The sequence below is a fragment of the Gavia stellata genome, chromosome 17 (assembly GCF_030936135.1).
Source record: "Gavia stellata isolate bGavSte3 chromosome 17, bGavSte3.hap2, whole genome shotgun sequence".
NCBI lineage: Eukaryota > Metazoa > Chordata > Aves > Gaviiformes > Gaviidae > Gavia > Gavia stellata.
In genome coordinates, this window is record NC_082610.1 from 14,393,745 (window position 1) to 14,410,057 (window position 16,313).

Below are 16,313 nucleotides of genomic sequence, written 5' to 3' on the forward strand. Positions count from 1 at the left end.
CTGCGGCGCGCTGCCGAGGGCGGTGCGCGGCCGTCCAGGCCGGCGGGGGCCGGGCCCGCTCGCCCCGCGCTCGCCCGTGGGGGCGGCTGGCCGCCGCGCGGGACGTACGTGTTTTTTAAAGGATCTCCTCAAAGCGCACGGAGGGCGCCGCGGGACTCCTCCGCGGGCTGCGGCGGGAGCCGCTCCGGGGGGACCGGGGCCCCGCCTATCACCTCAGGGCAGGCAGCCGCCGGGCACGGGGCGCCCTCCCGCCCGCGCGGGCGGCGGGAAGGAGCCGGCGGCTCGCGCCGGGCGTGGAGCGCGAGCGCGCCTCCCCCCCCCCGCCCCCGCTACCGTGCTGCCGTTAGCGCGTGGCAGTTAGCGCGCAACCGCTCCCGGGGCGCGTGCCGCCGCAGGGGCTTCCGCGCGCGCCGTGTGCAGCGGCGTGAAGTGAGGCGGACGGGCGGGCGGGCGGGCCGCCGGCTGTTCCTCGCCTCACTCCCACCCCCGCCGGGGCTTCGCCAGCGGCCGCTGCCGCCGGTGAGCGCTGGGAGGCGGCAGCGAGTCCCTGCCGCTGGATCCGCTCGGGGAAAGCGAACGAGCGAGCGAGACTTTTACCTTTTCTCTCTTTCCCGTCTTTACCCACCATGCTGCGGACGCCGCTGCCCGCGGAGGAGAAGCGGCGGCTCGGCCCGGCGCCTTTCTCCTGAGGAGATGAGGGAGGCGCGGCCGGGCCGGAGCTAGGGCGACCCGCGCCTCTCCCCCGTCCTCCCCCCCTCCCGCGTCCCCGACCACCATGAGGGAAGAGAGAGAAGCCGCCGCCGCGGCCGCCTCCCACCACGGACCGAGCAAACCCCCGCAGCACTGCCAGCAGCCGGACGGCGGCGGGGCGGCTGCCCCCCTGGCGCTCCCCGGCAGCGGCAGCAGCCCGGAGAGCCTGCGGAACGGCTACGTGAAGAGCTGCGCGACCCCCCTGAGGCAGGACCCCCCGAAGAGCTTCCTCTCTCTGCTGCTGTTCCCTGCCGCCGCCTCCTCCTCCTCCTCCTCCTCCCGGGCTCTGCTCAGCCTGGGCGCCCTGGCCGCCGTTGTCCTCTCCCTCCTGGCCTTTCACGGCCGGGGCAGCGCCGGGGGCCAGCAGGACGCCAGCAGCTGGCGGAGCCCCCGGCCGCTGCATGCCTTGCTGTGCCTGTCCCGCTGCCTCAGCCCGCTCTTCAGCATCGCCTGTGCCTTCTTCTTCCTCACCTGCTACCTGGCCGGCGGCAGGCGCGGGGGGCACGGCGGCGGCACGACCCGCTGGTGGCTGCTGGCGCTTCCCGTGTGCTGCTACTCGGGGGACTTCGTGGCGCTGCAGTGGCTGCTGCCCGCGGAGGGGCACGAAGAGGAGCCCCAGCCCCCCGCCGAGCCGCAGATGGTCCTCGGCAGGCTCCTGACAGTGCTGGGCTCGGTGGCAGCTCTGACCCTGCTGCAGAGCTCCCTGAAGTTGCGCCGGAGCCTCCTCGTCTTGGTCTTCTCCAGCCTGGTGTGGCTGGTGTCGCTCACCAGCCTTCACTCGCTCCCCCCAGCCCTCAGACCGCTGCTGGCCGGCTCGGTCGGGGTGGCAGGCTGCCTCCTGGCACTCTGTGGCGGGGAGCACGGCATCTTCTCGGCTCAGAGCCGAGGAGCGCACCACCAGCATCATCACCGCCCACGGCTCCCCAGCGTGGAGGAAAAAGTGCCTGTGATCAGACCCAGGAGGAGATCTAGCTGCGTATCCTTAGGGGAAACTTCGGCCAGCTACTATGGCAGCTACAAAATGTTTAGGAGACCCTCGCTGCCTTGCATTTCGAGAGAGCAGGTAGGTTTCTCCGAAACTGGAGGGAGAAACTTTCTGAGGAATGAGCGCCACTCGCTTTTCCTAACTGCTGTATATGTCTGTGCTGGATGTCTGCTAACTGTCAAACTCCTGTTAGAGGAATGGAGGAAAATGTTAGTCTCTTAGCGGGTTTCTCAACTCGGTTTTGCAGAATCGATATAATCCTTTATGTCTGCATAGAAGCTAGATCGTAATAATGTATTTGCTATAGGACAGAAGGCTCGCTCGCTTTTCATACGATCTTAAATATTAAAAAGTAGTTCTTATTGATTAAAACAAAACCCCAAACCAAACGTCTTCCGCTATCAGCTACCTTGTTATTTTGATTGTTACTTTTCCAAAGCCCACCACCTCCTCCGCTTCTGGCAGACTTTACGAGAGAAAGAAACCACAGCTTTCTAGCTGCTCAGCACTTCAGGTTCTTACCGCTTTCTATCGACAAAATGATTGCCAAGTGCTAAAGAAATAGCAGGTTTTGAGAGATATTATTTATCAACTGTTGGCGCTGTTTGAGTGGCAGCTGTCCTTCTGTCTTGCAGATCACTGTCTCTTGTTTCTCCCTCTCAGCCTCTCTTCCTCGCTCCACGTAAGTTAACATTAGGTTTGGGCTGATGGGATTTAAGAAACTTCTTTTTACTGAAGAGAGAGCTGTTCAGTAGAGTCTGGAGGGATGCCCGAAACGCTCAGTTTTCTTGAATGGAACTCTGTTGGTTTCTACCTCCCGGAAAACTTTTCAATGAGTCTTGTTTTTTGTAGCGCAAACCCCCGTGGGGGGGAGTTTGTTTTTATTTGGGAACTTGCACGTGAACTGCAGGAACATCGAGTTGTGTTGCCGGTGGAACTGGCCTGAGGCTGCGGCAAGTGGATTATCAGCCCGTAATAGGAGGGAAAATAGGGGGAGTGTATTTAATAAACGTGCAAGTGAACAGTTTCTGGGAAGTGATTGTTGCTGCAGAATCCCCCATCTACTACTGTTGTGTCTGAAATTCATGGATACTAAAGGAAATGTTCTAATTTTGCTTTGACATCTGTTCCATAATGCACTTGTGATTGACTGTGAAATAGGTCTGAGGAAATACGAGGTGAACCTGAAACGGTGGAGTAGTTTTCGACCATTTCTTTTCCTGTATTTGCACAATAGAATAATACAACGGTAATTGTTTCTGCATAAAAGCTTAAAATGCAAGTATGCTGTAACAGGCTTCAGAAATAACTCATTCAATAAGTTTCAAATTATCTAATGTATACTATGAAGTAAACATTAAAATATTGTACTAGCAGTTAAGATATGTAGGCAATATTACATAATAATTTACTTTCTCTGCTCCCTTCTGGACAGTAAATGCTCTCTTTTTCTGTCACATTTGTCTGCAGTACAAAAACCTCAGAAAATGTGGTTTCATTAACCTTTCTAGATGATACAAGATATTTGTTGTTGTGCAAGTGACTAAATGCTTCCTTTGATATTCGGCTCACTTCCTAAAAGCATGCGCGTATTTCAAGTTAAGGCATTTATTATTCTTTAAGTAACATCATAAATGTCAACCATAACTAAATACGTAAAATTTATTGGCAGTACTTAAATCATACGTGTTCATAATAAAATGTAACTGTTTGGTAGACTTCCAGAATTTGATATCTTTGTTATCACTAGAAGTGAACAGCAACAACAAAGAGATCTGAGGATCTTTATTTTCCTAATAGTCTATTATGCTTTACAATAAATATTTGTGCTTTATTAAGCACAGTTTAAATGGGATTCAGAGATATATGTTCTGTGCAGTATTTTATATGTGATTTTATAAGCATAACGCAGGTTAAATCCTCTGATCTCCTGTCTGACTTGGAGAGAGATCAGACATTGTAGAGCTGATAAAACGTCAATTGTTTGGGCGGGGGCGGTGGGGAGAAGTAAGCCTATAATGTGTGACTTTATTTGAATAAACACTATGAGGTTTTTGTATTGCTTCCTTGAAACAGAAGGAGTGTATGCACTTAATGCTTTTCAGAGAGCATTTATTATGTGAAATTTCTTTAAGGACTGACTGCATGTTTTGCAGATCTTTATAAAATATTACAATGATTCTTTTCCAATATTAATATTCTAAGACAGCGAGTTTAATGAGCATTGTTAGGAAGATCAGTGGAGTATAAGGAATGTGTTGCAGGTCCACCATGACAGGGATACTTTGATGAATGAGAGCGAAGTTGCTATTGTGATCCTATTAGATGTGTTTTGCAAGATTGTTATGAACCTCTTGTATGTAGAGGTTTGTATGAACCACTGCAAGCAGGGGTGCATAAGAACAAAAAAAGGCAGATGTAGATTTTAGCTACTTTTTGAGTAAAATAGGGAATGCTAGTATTGACCTTAATTTTTCTGTTACTTGTTGATTTGAAATTATGCCCAACTCTCTGTCTAGTTAAATACATGAGAAAATAATTATATTGAGTTGACTGGTTTTTTCATTAATAAGCTCAAGCCAAAAATTCTAAGAGGTCTGTGTGCATGGAGTGTGTGTGGGGGGAACGGGCATGTACAACCAGTAGTGTGTGCACCCTGGAATCGGGTGGAGCTATCCCTGTTTTTTGGGGTAGAAGTGGAAAGAGGCCCTGTCAGCACAACCCTGTAAATGCTTTCTAATTTGAGCAATCTGTATGACAAATATTTAGATTATTGCTTTCTGTACTTGAACAGGTATGGCAACTATAATGCTGGAAGGTTGATTAAAACTAATTACCTTTATTCTTCTCTTTTATATGAGTGTCCATACTTCAGCCACCAAAGTCTACAAATTTGTGCTATGTGTGGCTTTTCTGCAGTACATACAGCTAGTAATGTAGTTTGAGATGAAAGGAAAAGAGTCTTGAATAGATTATAGCCTTAATTTTTTATGTGAGTATACTTAAATGTCATTATCAAAATATAAATACACATAGAAGGAAGCAATATGACTAATGTTAAGGTGAAAAAATATGCAAATGCAATGTCTTTTCTGAACTCTACTATATTAACACTTCTGCTCACAGAAATTCATATGATTTTAGCAGTAAACAGGCTTTTTGTATTCTTACTTCAGTATTTATCTTGGACCTAGAGAGGAATTGCTTATTAGCAGTATGACTGCAGTATTGATTGGTATTACAAATTTTGTGTAGATGATGTTTTCATTGCATGTATTAATTGGATGCTAATCTGCTACCTGTACCTACCGCTACTGGTATTCAAAGGGTTTATCTTCATAGACTGTTGCACAGTTAGCACTTAACCCTTCCCCGCGCCCCCCCCCCCCCCCCCCCCCCCCCTGCCCCATGAAAGCCAAATCAGAACTGGGAATCTAAAAGGTGCTTGTTAGTATTGCAGGTCTTATAAACACTCTATGTCCTGAAAAATACTGTAGTAAACCTTTTTTTTTTTTATTTTAACATGATGGTGAACATGTATATGAGAGCAAATAACTATGTGTAGGAACTCATACATAGGAACTTCTCAGAATCCAGAAAGAATATGTGATTTCTAAAATTATTATTTTTCCTTGAGTAAAGAATAGGTGTTCCTAAATAAATATACAGGCTATGTGTCCAAAACAGTCTGCAAACAGAGATGATACTCTTCCTAGCTACCTGACTAGGTTCAAACACATAGGAAGACTGGTATATTTCATAGATAAAGACTGCTTTCATGTTGCACTCTGTTAATTACAGGAAGAATTGTTAGGTTGTTGGATTGAGTGCCACTGCTCCCTAGTTTCTGTTCCAAGCTATCTCATACCTTTGATGCGTTACCTTAGGAAGATCAGGACTCAATTTCAAAAGTTTAAAATATTTATGTAACTTGAAATTAATGCAGTTCCTTATTTGCTTAGACAAGTTATATCTGTGTCTGTTACCTATTTGTGAAACAAATTATAATTTGTCCTTAAGTACTCAGGGTATAAACTTTCTAGCGCAGAAGCTGTCAATATGTATTTTACAGTGTCTTAAAATTGTTAAATTTGGATACTGTTTGCAGCCTAGAAACATGTGAGCCTTTACCTGTTGATTGCAGTCAGTAACATAAAATGTAACTCTCCTTGCTATGTATTTGACAAACTAGCTCTTTGAAATTTTAAGTTTTCCCCTAATGATTACAATGACTGTTATCACAAGTGTACCTGCATGTCAAGATTTGTTTCTGTTGTTAACAGAATCTTCATATCTCTTGGGTTTTTATTGTTTGTCTTATGAGGAAAATCAAGGTAGAATTGTGGGTGTGTTGAGCTGTGAATGTAATCAATTTCAATGGGATGCAATTGAGTGAGTGTGGGGAATAAACAAAGAGAAGGATTACATGGTGAAAACAATAGTCTTGGAAAATTGTTTTTGCAACCATATTTCAGATGAGTAGGATTATATTGTTTCTGTCTGGTTCTCTCTGACCTTGACAAAATATTTTGTGCTAGATGAAATGTGAAATGGGAAGACTCTTGGTAAGAGTTGCATCCTTTTTTCTTCTTTCTTTCTTCTTTTTTGTTTTATAAAGTTATATTCTTGAAATATCATACCAGAAAGAAAGGAAAATTTGAGCATGGTCTGCTAATAGAGACCTGTAGACAGGTCAGAGTTTAAGATGGTATCCTCTGGCAAAGCGACCACCAGGACCATACAGTGGTTCACAGAGAATGACAAAGAATGCTGTTAGGGTGACTGAGTGCAGTTAAGAGCTGTGTTAGCTAAGTTTTACCTTAAGCTGGTTTTTAGATATCCAGGGCTGGATGGCAGCTCATGTTCTGGACAGAAAAAGTATGCTAAAAGCAGGGAAACATGTCTGTAAGTCGTCAGTGTAGCAAAGGGGGTTGACTGTTTCTGCAGGTGTGGTTTCCTGGAAAGAAAATGTAAAAAGGGAAAGGAAGGAGGTCAAAGACAACTGCTGTGGAAATGCTGGAGAAATCTGGAGGAAGGTGAGGCTGGCATATTACAGGAGTGACCAGAGTGCCAATAGGAAAGAAATGGAGGAAGCTAGGAGAGAAGGTTCTAAGAACTGGGTGATTGACTTCTAAACAGACAGGAACCACGGATGCTAATAAATTAGAGTTCACAGGGTAACAAGTAATGGTTACAGATGATGGTATTTGGGAAGGGGAAGTGTGACAGAAACAGATCCGAGAGATCTGTCCTTAAGGAAGACCAGTTAAGTGAATGGCCTTATCGGTGAGTGTGACCAAATGAAGTGTTCTAGGAACTAGAGGCAGCATAACTATGTATGACTGATGAAATAAAATTATAGTTTCCGGAGCAGTTTTATATTTGCAAATGGATCATACAGCTTTGGAAAAGGATGTAATTCATAGAAATACAGGCAGCTGGTGACCAGGAGTAAGTTTTGATGTGGTGGGCCATACCTACTTTTTCATAGCTTTTATAGGTAGCATGTTCCTTTGAAACAAGTGCAAATTTACTGGGAGAGGGACAGAATGGGGCACAGATATCCAAGTAATTTTTTTATATCCCTCTATTTGTTTGAGAGTTCAATATTTATGAAAACCAGTGCTGCTATGCAGAACATTCATGACTACCAGTGCTACCTCACTTTGTGCAGGAGGTGTGGAAAAAGCTGACATATTTCCAATTAAATGACTGATTGAATAGTAATCCTGACAAGTTTTGTTACCCAGTACTGAGTTGCCAGCCTTAATGTTCCTTTATGCAAACACAAATACCTTCACTAAGTTAAAGGCACATTTGCAGCAAATGTTCCTTTTGTTGTTAATTTGATAAATAAAAGTTTGTTTTATGGAATGTTAAAATGATCTTTTTCCTATATAATTTACTACTTTTAAGCTATTCAAGTTACTATAGAAAATGTACCACGTGAAGCTGTATTTGGGTGCTTTGGATTAGGTTTTGACAGATCTTCCCTCTTTTATGAGGAACATTCCAGGCTTTTTGGTATGAATTAAGCAATATAGGTACGTTGATTTAGCTATATCCATGCTGGTAATAGTAATTGAGAAATATACATGGGGTTTAATTTGGGGTGAGTATTTTTAGTATGCCCAAACCAGCCAGTGTTGCTCCCCTACCCCAGAGGAACTGTACCACTGTTAAGCGGTGATACAGCAAGCCTGTGTCACATCTGCTTGTTTCTGTCTATTGTCAGTACAGTTTTATCAGCAAAGTTTATAATATAGAATAAACTCTTCTGAAAGTGTGTGAAACTTAAGGTTTGCAGAGGGAAGTTTTATCAGTTTTATTGAAATAACAGCTTAACTATAACTCCCTGCATAGGCACTATGGTATTAGCATGCCTCTTTTAACCTTCATTATTGGTCATGTTACATTTACTTTTGATTAGGTTAAACCCTTTTAACAGGATAGGAGCTAAACTAGAAGCTAAAAAAGGTGTTCTTATACTAGGCTCACTGTCCGCAACTTTAGCATGATTTTTGTTCCAATGTGACCTAAAATTAAAGGCCTGTATTTACATTTAGGGTCTTTTTATTTTTCTTAGAGTCAGTTTAATATTACAGATTCAATCATAACTTATTTTCTGGGGGTTTTTAATGTTGGTTTGTGGTTTGTTTTTTTTTTTTTTTTCTCCTAGGCACTGTTGTGTGATACCTGTTTGCCACTTCAGGAATATAGTTTTGTTCCTTCCATCTAGTAGATTCTCTTAAAAGAAGACTAAATTTCTGGGTACTCTAAGTTATTAATATAGGATAAGAAGACAGGTTTTTTTTCAGAACAGGTATCAGTGAGTTTTTCTAGTACTTTAGGCTCTCCAGAACAGTTTCTATTCTTTCACACAAATTGCTGATACACCTACTGTTTTTTCAACATTTGATGACTGATAATCTGAGGATTAGTGTTTATTTTCTTTGGGAGAGATGTATGGTGGCTAAGGAACCTAACAGTGTGTATGCTTTACAGAAGTGGATGGCCTCTGAGCTGGGCTTGTAACCTGGGAAAGGATAGGTGTGAACTGACTTTTTGTGAGCTTTCTCCAAGGCAGGGATTGATCTCTGTATTTATAGGACATCATCAGTAGTTAATAAAATTCAATGTCATGTGTGTCATTTAATGATGCTAACTTTAAAAAGAAAGGTATGTATTTGAAGGAAGTCTTAAGTAATTATTGTCTTGATTAACGTCCACACTAACCTTCATTTCATTTGGTTTGCCACCCAGACAGTGTAATGTGTAAATGCACTCACAGGCTCTTTGATACCCGCTCTTGCAATTCTGTAGTACCCCACACATTCTCACTCTCTTAAATTATCCTCATTACATAATACAAAATTGTATTTCAGTTAATTTAAACTGCATTTTTGTAGATACAAGCAGTTATAGTCTTATGTGTGGGTAGTAGGGGAGGGAAGTTTGTGTTGAAACCTGAAGCTGTCACTAGCAGACAGCAAAAGTTTAGATCCTGCTGTGCCTGTGAAACACCATCAGGTCTGGCACTGCCCTGAAGGAATTGGCTTGGACTGGAAGAAATAAAAGCACACTAGCACGGTTTTCCTCTTGACTCGCTGGATCTGCGAGAAGCAGGCTGTATTTTGCTCAGGGAAAGATGAATGTTGATCTGTGTTATCCTGTTTCCATTGAGATTGTCCATACAAAAGTGCACTGAAACACAGGTGTACCTACTGTGTATTGCTGCTTATAGACTGGAGTAAATAAACACATACATTCATTATGATAGGGGCTTGGTTCTTCCCAACATGTTAGTATGTGATAGGGCAGTGTATTTCATGTCTTAACTAGAAAACACAAGCGAGCTTGTGTTGTCCACCCTGTATGTGTCCTCCTTTTGTCCTTGTTTTAGCTAACAGCATTTTCGGGGCAGCATGGTATCCGTTTGGGGATCACTGAAGCATGCCTACAAAGTAAATTTCAAATGAAACTTGCAATGAGAGAATTTCAGTTGATTATGCACACAGATGTTTAACTAGGCATCTTCTAGTCAGGTTTTTTTGGTTATTTTTACTAGTAAAAAGCTAAGGAATATTAGGTAGGATCTTTCCAGTGATTAACAAAATGTAGTATGTCTATCTGAAGTCAAAATGAGTGATTACCATGATGTAAATAACAGCTTTGTGCTGTTATGGCAAGGCATTGAAAGTATCTCAACTTACTTTTATGTAGTTATAGGAAAGCATTAATTAGAATCTGTATCAGAGATTCTTGCTGCTTTTTATTCACCATAGCAGAATGTTTCCATGCCATGGTGATATTGAAAATCTAAGTTTTCCTTCTATTTGGAGTTTCTGGTTGAACAAGTTTTATTAAGAAAGAAGATTTTGGAACAGCTTTTGTGTTAATGACTAGGCTTTTTTGTCATTGCTTTTAATTAATTTATTTTTCATAACTGGCAACCCGTTTGTTGTATGCCAAAGAATTTTTAAAGAAGCTTGAAAATAATAGATTTGCAAGTGATTTTCTATGATGTCAAGATGAAAATAAGAAGACGGGAGTAGATGAGCAGAGGCAGATGCTGGCTATTGCTTGTAAGGGTGGCCTGTTTTCAAACCTTCTGGGACAATGACCGTCATATCGGAGACAGCTGTAGAATGTTCTGAAGAAGAAAATAGTACTTCAGTCTATGTGTGAAGGATAACAATTTTTTTATATGAAGAATAAAAATCAAAACTAGTTAAACCCTAAGCTTCAAACAATCTTGTTAAAACTAAGTAAAACTCTGTGCTTACATATGAATTTTGTGTAACCCATTATTAAGACAGTTAAGGATAAAATTTCAGGACAAATTCATTTAGAAACTGATGTTATATCCGTAAATATGAAATTGATATCTTGTTCAGGAAAGTATCTTACAACTTTAGAAAAGATTCAAACTGTGTTTCATGTGATAAAGAGATACCATTTTGGGATTAACTGCAAAAGTCAATACAGCTTTAATAACAGACCTATAAAGGTACATAGTTAGTCTTATGTAACTTTCCTTGTATGAGACTAGTTGCTGTTAAAAATCTCATTGCTAAAGATTTGTAAGTCTTCTATACTTGCCTTAACACTTAGTCTAGTAGGGAGCTCCCTAGAGTCAGCAGAGCACTTAAGCTTTCAAGTGGAAAAGAATATGTGTTTTACAGTGTTTAAGCATTGAGATTATAGTCCTTACTTGTTTAAAAATTCCAGGGTTTAATGTAATTTATGACTTTAGCTCTCTAGTAGCAAGTGTTAACAATCTCAAATGAATACCTTCTTAAAGTTACATTCTTTTAACCTGTCTGGTGATGGACAGGATCAGTGTGCCTTTGGAAGGCACATCTTTATTTTTAATTATTTGGGCCTTGAAAGTACAAGAAAAATAATTTCTCAGGAGATTAACATTCAATAGTAAATTGCTTACTTGCTTATCTTTTTTTGAAATGTCATTTTTCTTTCTCTTTCCCTGTCCTTAGTTGTTTTTAATTTTACAATGATTTTAACACCTCTTCCTACCAGTGTGTTCTTTCTCTTTCTACATGTTACAAGATCAGTAACATAATTTGGTCCAAAATTACAAGTCTGTTTCAGCAAAGACATAAAAATGTTCTCACTGAAAACATTTTACTTTTTTAGAAACCTAGCAATCGAATTATTGTTTAAAAAAATGTGTAGACATTTGGTAACATATAATTTATGAAATAGAATAATTAAATATTTCTCTGCATTTACAGCATAAAAATATTTCTAGAATCCCTTACTTCAGTACCATGTAAATTTCCATTATCGAAAAATGATACAAAAGTGGACTGAATTTGAAAAGGCGCGTACATTTATTTTTGACATACTCATACAGACCTTATCCTTTACCTTGATACTATACAATATTGTAAAGTTCTTTGTTTTTAAAATTTTGTTGTTTTATTTCTGCAAGTTAGATGGAAGGTGCTTACTCACCTCCTTCATTCTCTGTAAGCATAACTGCAAATTTATTTGTAAGATCTGAGCTCTTAATATGTAGGCTTTTGTAGTTAAGAACTTATTCTTCGCTGCCCAAAGAGAATCTGTATGTCTTTGGTAGTTTCAAAGCTGATAACAATCCTCTGTTTATTTCCTGGATAGAGGGGACAAAGGTTTTCTAGGTTGTTTTTTTTTGTTTTTTGTTCGTTTTGTTTTGGTTTTTTTGACAAGACTAAGCCTTTAGCCATCTTGTTTATGTTTTGCATCTTTCCTATTATAAGCAAGTGAGGAGGGAGAAATAGAAGTAGTTTTGGCTCAAGTTCTGTAGTTCTAGCAGGAGTAGCTGGCTGACTAATGATAATAGGGAACGTCTTTTTCTTCCCATCAGCTCTGCTTCACTTACTGAGATGTTCTGCAGTGGTAGCCCTGCAGATTTCAGCAAGAGGGGTAAGCCAAGAAAAGCCAGAGTCATAAAGAACAGCGAGTTCCCTGCATCTGTCTTGTCATGAGTGTCATTTGGGAGGTTATCTAGCTTGGTAGGCAGAGCTGTATTTTTCTTCTCGTGTCCCAGTCAGAGTATAGCAGGAGGCAGAGCTGGATAAAAACTGTGTATTGTGATGGTGGATTCTGTAGTTGGTGGATTGTTACAAGGCGGATAACAGTTCTGAGTATTGCAAAAGTACTACATCGTTAGTATTTGGATAGACTTCCAAGCCTTTGTAGAGGCTAACCTTCTATGCAAAATGGTCTTATTATACATCAATTACATAACTGAAATGGTTAAGTCATTTGGTGCCTATGTTCTTATTTAGATATAAGTATTTTTTAGTGCCCTCTGACAGAACTTGTATGTGGATGTTCCTCCGCTTGGTTCTAATCCAGGCATCTAAAACCCCATTTTATGTCCTCAGCAGCCATTTTATGTCATGGTTTTGGAGAACCTGTCTGAACCTTGAATCCCATAACCTAAAGCTGTCATGTGGCTCATTATTTTTCTCAGGGTTTCTTGATCCATTGTTGAGTAGGGTTGGGGTGGGAATCTTTTGTATCCCAGCATAACCCTGCAACAAGAGGCTCGCTAGCGTGTGCTGGTTTGCTTCCTTCCCCTACAGGGATATTCGGGTTCCTCAGCATGCCTTGTGTCATCACAGGTTTTCTGCCTATCGTTGCCTCTTCATCCCTGAAACTTCTTGATCTCTTTCTGGAATTTCCATAATCACATACCAGACTACTTCCTTTATATTTTTCTGAGCTGGCTTTCCATTCAATTGAGGAAAATTGTCTATTGGTGAAGAAAACATTTCTTTCTTTTTTTCTTCTGCCTTCCTACCTACTATGTGCGTACTGCAACGTCAGAATGAAAAGAAATGCAGGTGTATGGGAAGAATCTAGGAAGTGATGCAGAGGAAAACTATACTATAGAGTAGAAAAGTCTGCTGATGGAAACATCTACATTTAAAGAAAAACATCACTGAGGTGCTAACAAGTAGTTAATTGCTGATTAAGCCAGAACATTGATATCATGTAAACATGGTAGCCCTTTTCTGTTTCTTACTTTCTAGATAAGTATAGTTGCCAGTGCATACCTGCATACTGTTCTTCGAAGTTTTATTTCAGGCCGCTCATTTGTCTGTACCCGTGGGCTTCTTGGCCTAACACTTCGTGGTTTTTGTTTTGGAATATGGATAAGTTATGAAACTAGATTTGAGCAAGAAGGCCTCCCAAGAAGCTGGAGAATCCGTGATGTATTTGAAAGGATGAGACTTCCAGTTACTGGAAAATCAGGACTGTTTTAGACCTCCTTTTAGAGCGGTTCTAACTTGATATGAACCTCGCCTCCTGAGTGACTAAGTTTTTGTGAAAGAAATAGTGAAAAGTCCCTAACGTCGCCTCCTCCCTGCACCTTCACCCTCTTTAGCGGTCAGGAAGCTGCCGTGACAGGTTGTTCTGGCTAGCTGTCATCTGTCTATTTCAGAATGCTTTAGGGGATTTCCCACTTAAAATTGCACTGGGTAGGTCAGTCAGTGAAGGTGGGAGACTTTTTTTTCAGCAGTAAATTTCATGTGCATTTTGCCTTGGGGAAACGTTGCCCAGAAGTGTTAATCAAAAAATGTTACTTTTATCTTGCCTTTTTGCTTTCTTTGTGTCCCGCAACTACTCCATAGTACAGAAAAACAGTTATATTTTACACCAAATAAGTACCGATGTCAGCACATAAAAGCTCTGGCTGGAAATAGTTTGTTTCATGTTTATTCACGTCCTGAAATGACCAAACTCACATTTAAAGATAAACCCTAAAATTATCCTTTTTTTTGTGTGTGCAGTATATTGTCAGAAAGGCCAATATTTGCATTTTTTATTAATGTATTTGATTTTCTTATTTGCTCTAGAATCTGCAATTCCCCTGAACGATAGCTCACTGAGATCTATGCTCTCTACATTTTTTTAGATCAAAATGTGATTTTTGTTTTCCTTGGTGTACACAGCAACTCTTTTGTGATACTTTTTTAAAACATGCTTCCTACTGATATATGAATACACATCTATTTGAAGTGAATGTGAAGTAGTTTCATAGATCTTGATGTTTGTATCTAATTTACTTTGGGTATAAAAAAAAATAAAGGAAAATTCTGGAATTATAAAGTTAGAATCAGAGATACAGATAATTTGATGTTTTATGTAAAATCTGCGGGTGACTAATTTTTTTTAAACTTAATTTGTGGCAGAAACTTTCAGTAGTGCAAATGCAAATTAAAAGTATCTCTGACGTATTTTTTTATTTTAGATGATGTTTTCTTTCTCGTGTTTTCCTTCTCAATTAAAAAGAAAACGCAGTGTAGACAGCTACTGCAAAGGTGTGAGAAAATTAAAAATGCATGCACAAAACTGCTGTAAAAGTTAATTTACAGGTCTGATAGGTTAACTGTAAAGAGTTAGTCAAGGGTTAAGCTCAGTGTGTTTCGCTGGCTGCTGAGTGAAACAGGATGCAGTGACTACATTGTCAGACTGCTGGTGTGAGTGCAAACAGATGAGGAAATGCTGGATCAGGCACTTCAGCAACTTGGGCTGTTACCTAGGAAACCGCTTGCGTCATACTTGCCAGCAATTAGCTTACAGTTCTTTTATTTTTGATAGTGTTGCAAGCTGAACTCGACTGTTACAAAGGGAAAGACTGGCTTCATCTCAAACTGTTCGGTTGTGACTGCAGCTATGGCGCTCATGAGAATTTGCAAAGTGCTACTTCAGATAAATTGAAAAATTATTTAAACTCTCCAGCCTACCTCTCCAAAGAACGTTGTAGTTGTTCTTGATTCTGAAAGACATACAATCAAATTTTTGTGATCTGTATGAAAATGATCTTCCCTAGTTACCAAAATTAAGTACTACGCAAGTTTCACCAGTGTTTCGGATATCACTGCCTTTTTCGAGCAATTATACTGAAGCATTCGTGTGTGTTACATATTAAAACATAGTTTTCAAAATTAATGCTCCCTGAGGTTTAACCTCTAAAGCAAGGGATTCTTTTTCTAAATACTTTTTTCCTGTGTTGATTAAAATTCAGTAACTTCCAGTGGTTACCTAGCCACTAATATAAACCAGTTAGTGTTGAAAGCAGTGTGTGTTTTATCTCAGAAAATCATCATGTCTTGTGCATTTCACTTAAAAACTGTAAACAAATTCACAGTAACTGATTTAATATTGATGTATGTTGTTAGTATGGGTATCGCCTTATGGCTAGTTATTTTTTAGGGAAAAATCATGCAGTGACCGACAGGTTAAACCAAGAGTGTTTGTCACTGTGTTTTTACTTTTTTTTTATATATAGGCAAACACACAAATAAATGTAGATTTTAACAAACGAGTATTATAGTACATAGTTAAAGGCTAAATCTGTTAAAATGTTGAGGTTAATACAGAATACACTTCTGTTCCTGTGTTTGTGTGAAGCTTAAAAAGTTAATATGTTTTAAGTGTTTGAATACTGGGGTTTTCAAATTATTTTGGAAGAATTCTTCCATATAAAACTCCCTCATTTTCATCCTTGTTAAAAGAATAACTTTGACAGATCATCAGTTAGAGCTGTGTTAGTATCTGAAGTCTATAGGCAAAGCTCTTGGGCAGGGTGGGGGGGAAAAACCCCAATGAACCAAACCTCCCTAACCCCACCAAAAAACAAAAATCCCTAACCAACCAAAAAAACCCAAACTCCAAACCCAGTTCTTCCCTGCCCCAAACCCTTGTATTCAAGGCTTAGAAAGATTAAGTATCTCTGTTTCTGCATGTTTGTGATAGATTATCATGTCTTTAAGAGTCTAGCAGCCCATATTTTTAGCCCATTTTTCACACTGTAGGCCAGTGTCATCTATGGTTAGCTGGTCACTGGGGCTGCATTCCAAACAGTGATCACTGTCTACCTGGCCTGGGATCTTCATACGGGATTGTCTCCAATTTTATTTTATTTAAAAAAAAAAAAAAAAAAATTGTGTGTGGGTGGAGGTGGCTAAAGCACTGGGTTGCCATTCTAAAGGAAGAGTAACTTGGTTTTGCTGCTAGTTCAAAATTGTTTGATTGACTTGTCCGACCTCACTAGCACATA

The 16,313-nt window shown here is 40.6% G+C and overlaps 1 protein-coding gene across 1 annotated transcript in view; it reads left to right on the top strand.

Moving 5' to 3' along the window:
* Nucleotides 1-775: 775 nt before the first annotated feature.
* The window catches only part of PDE3B (phosphodiesterase 3B), an 88,954-nt gene continuing 73,416 nt past the window's right edge, over nucleotides 776-16,313 (top strand). The window contains exon 1 of the mRNA XM_059825793.1: nucleotides 776-1,813. Within this exon, the coding sequence (XP_059681776.1) occupies nucleotides 776-1,813 (1,038 nt within the window). The remainder of the gene's footprint in view (nucleotides 1,814-16,313) is intronic.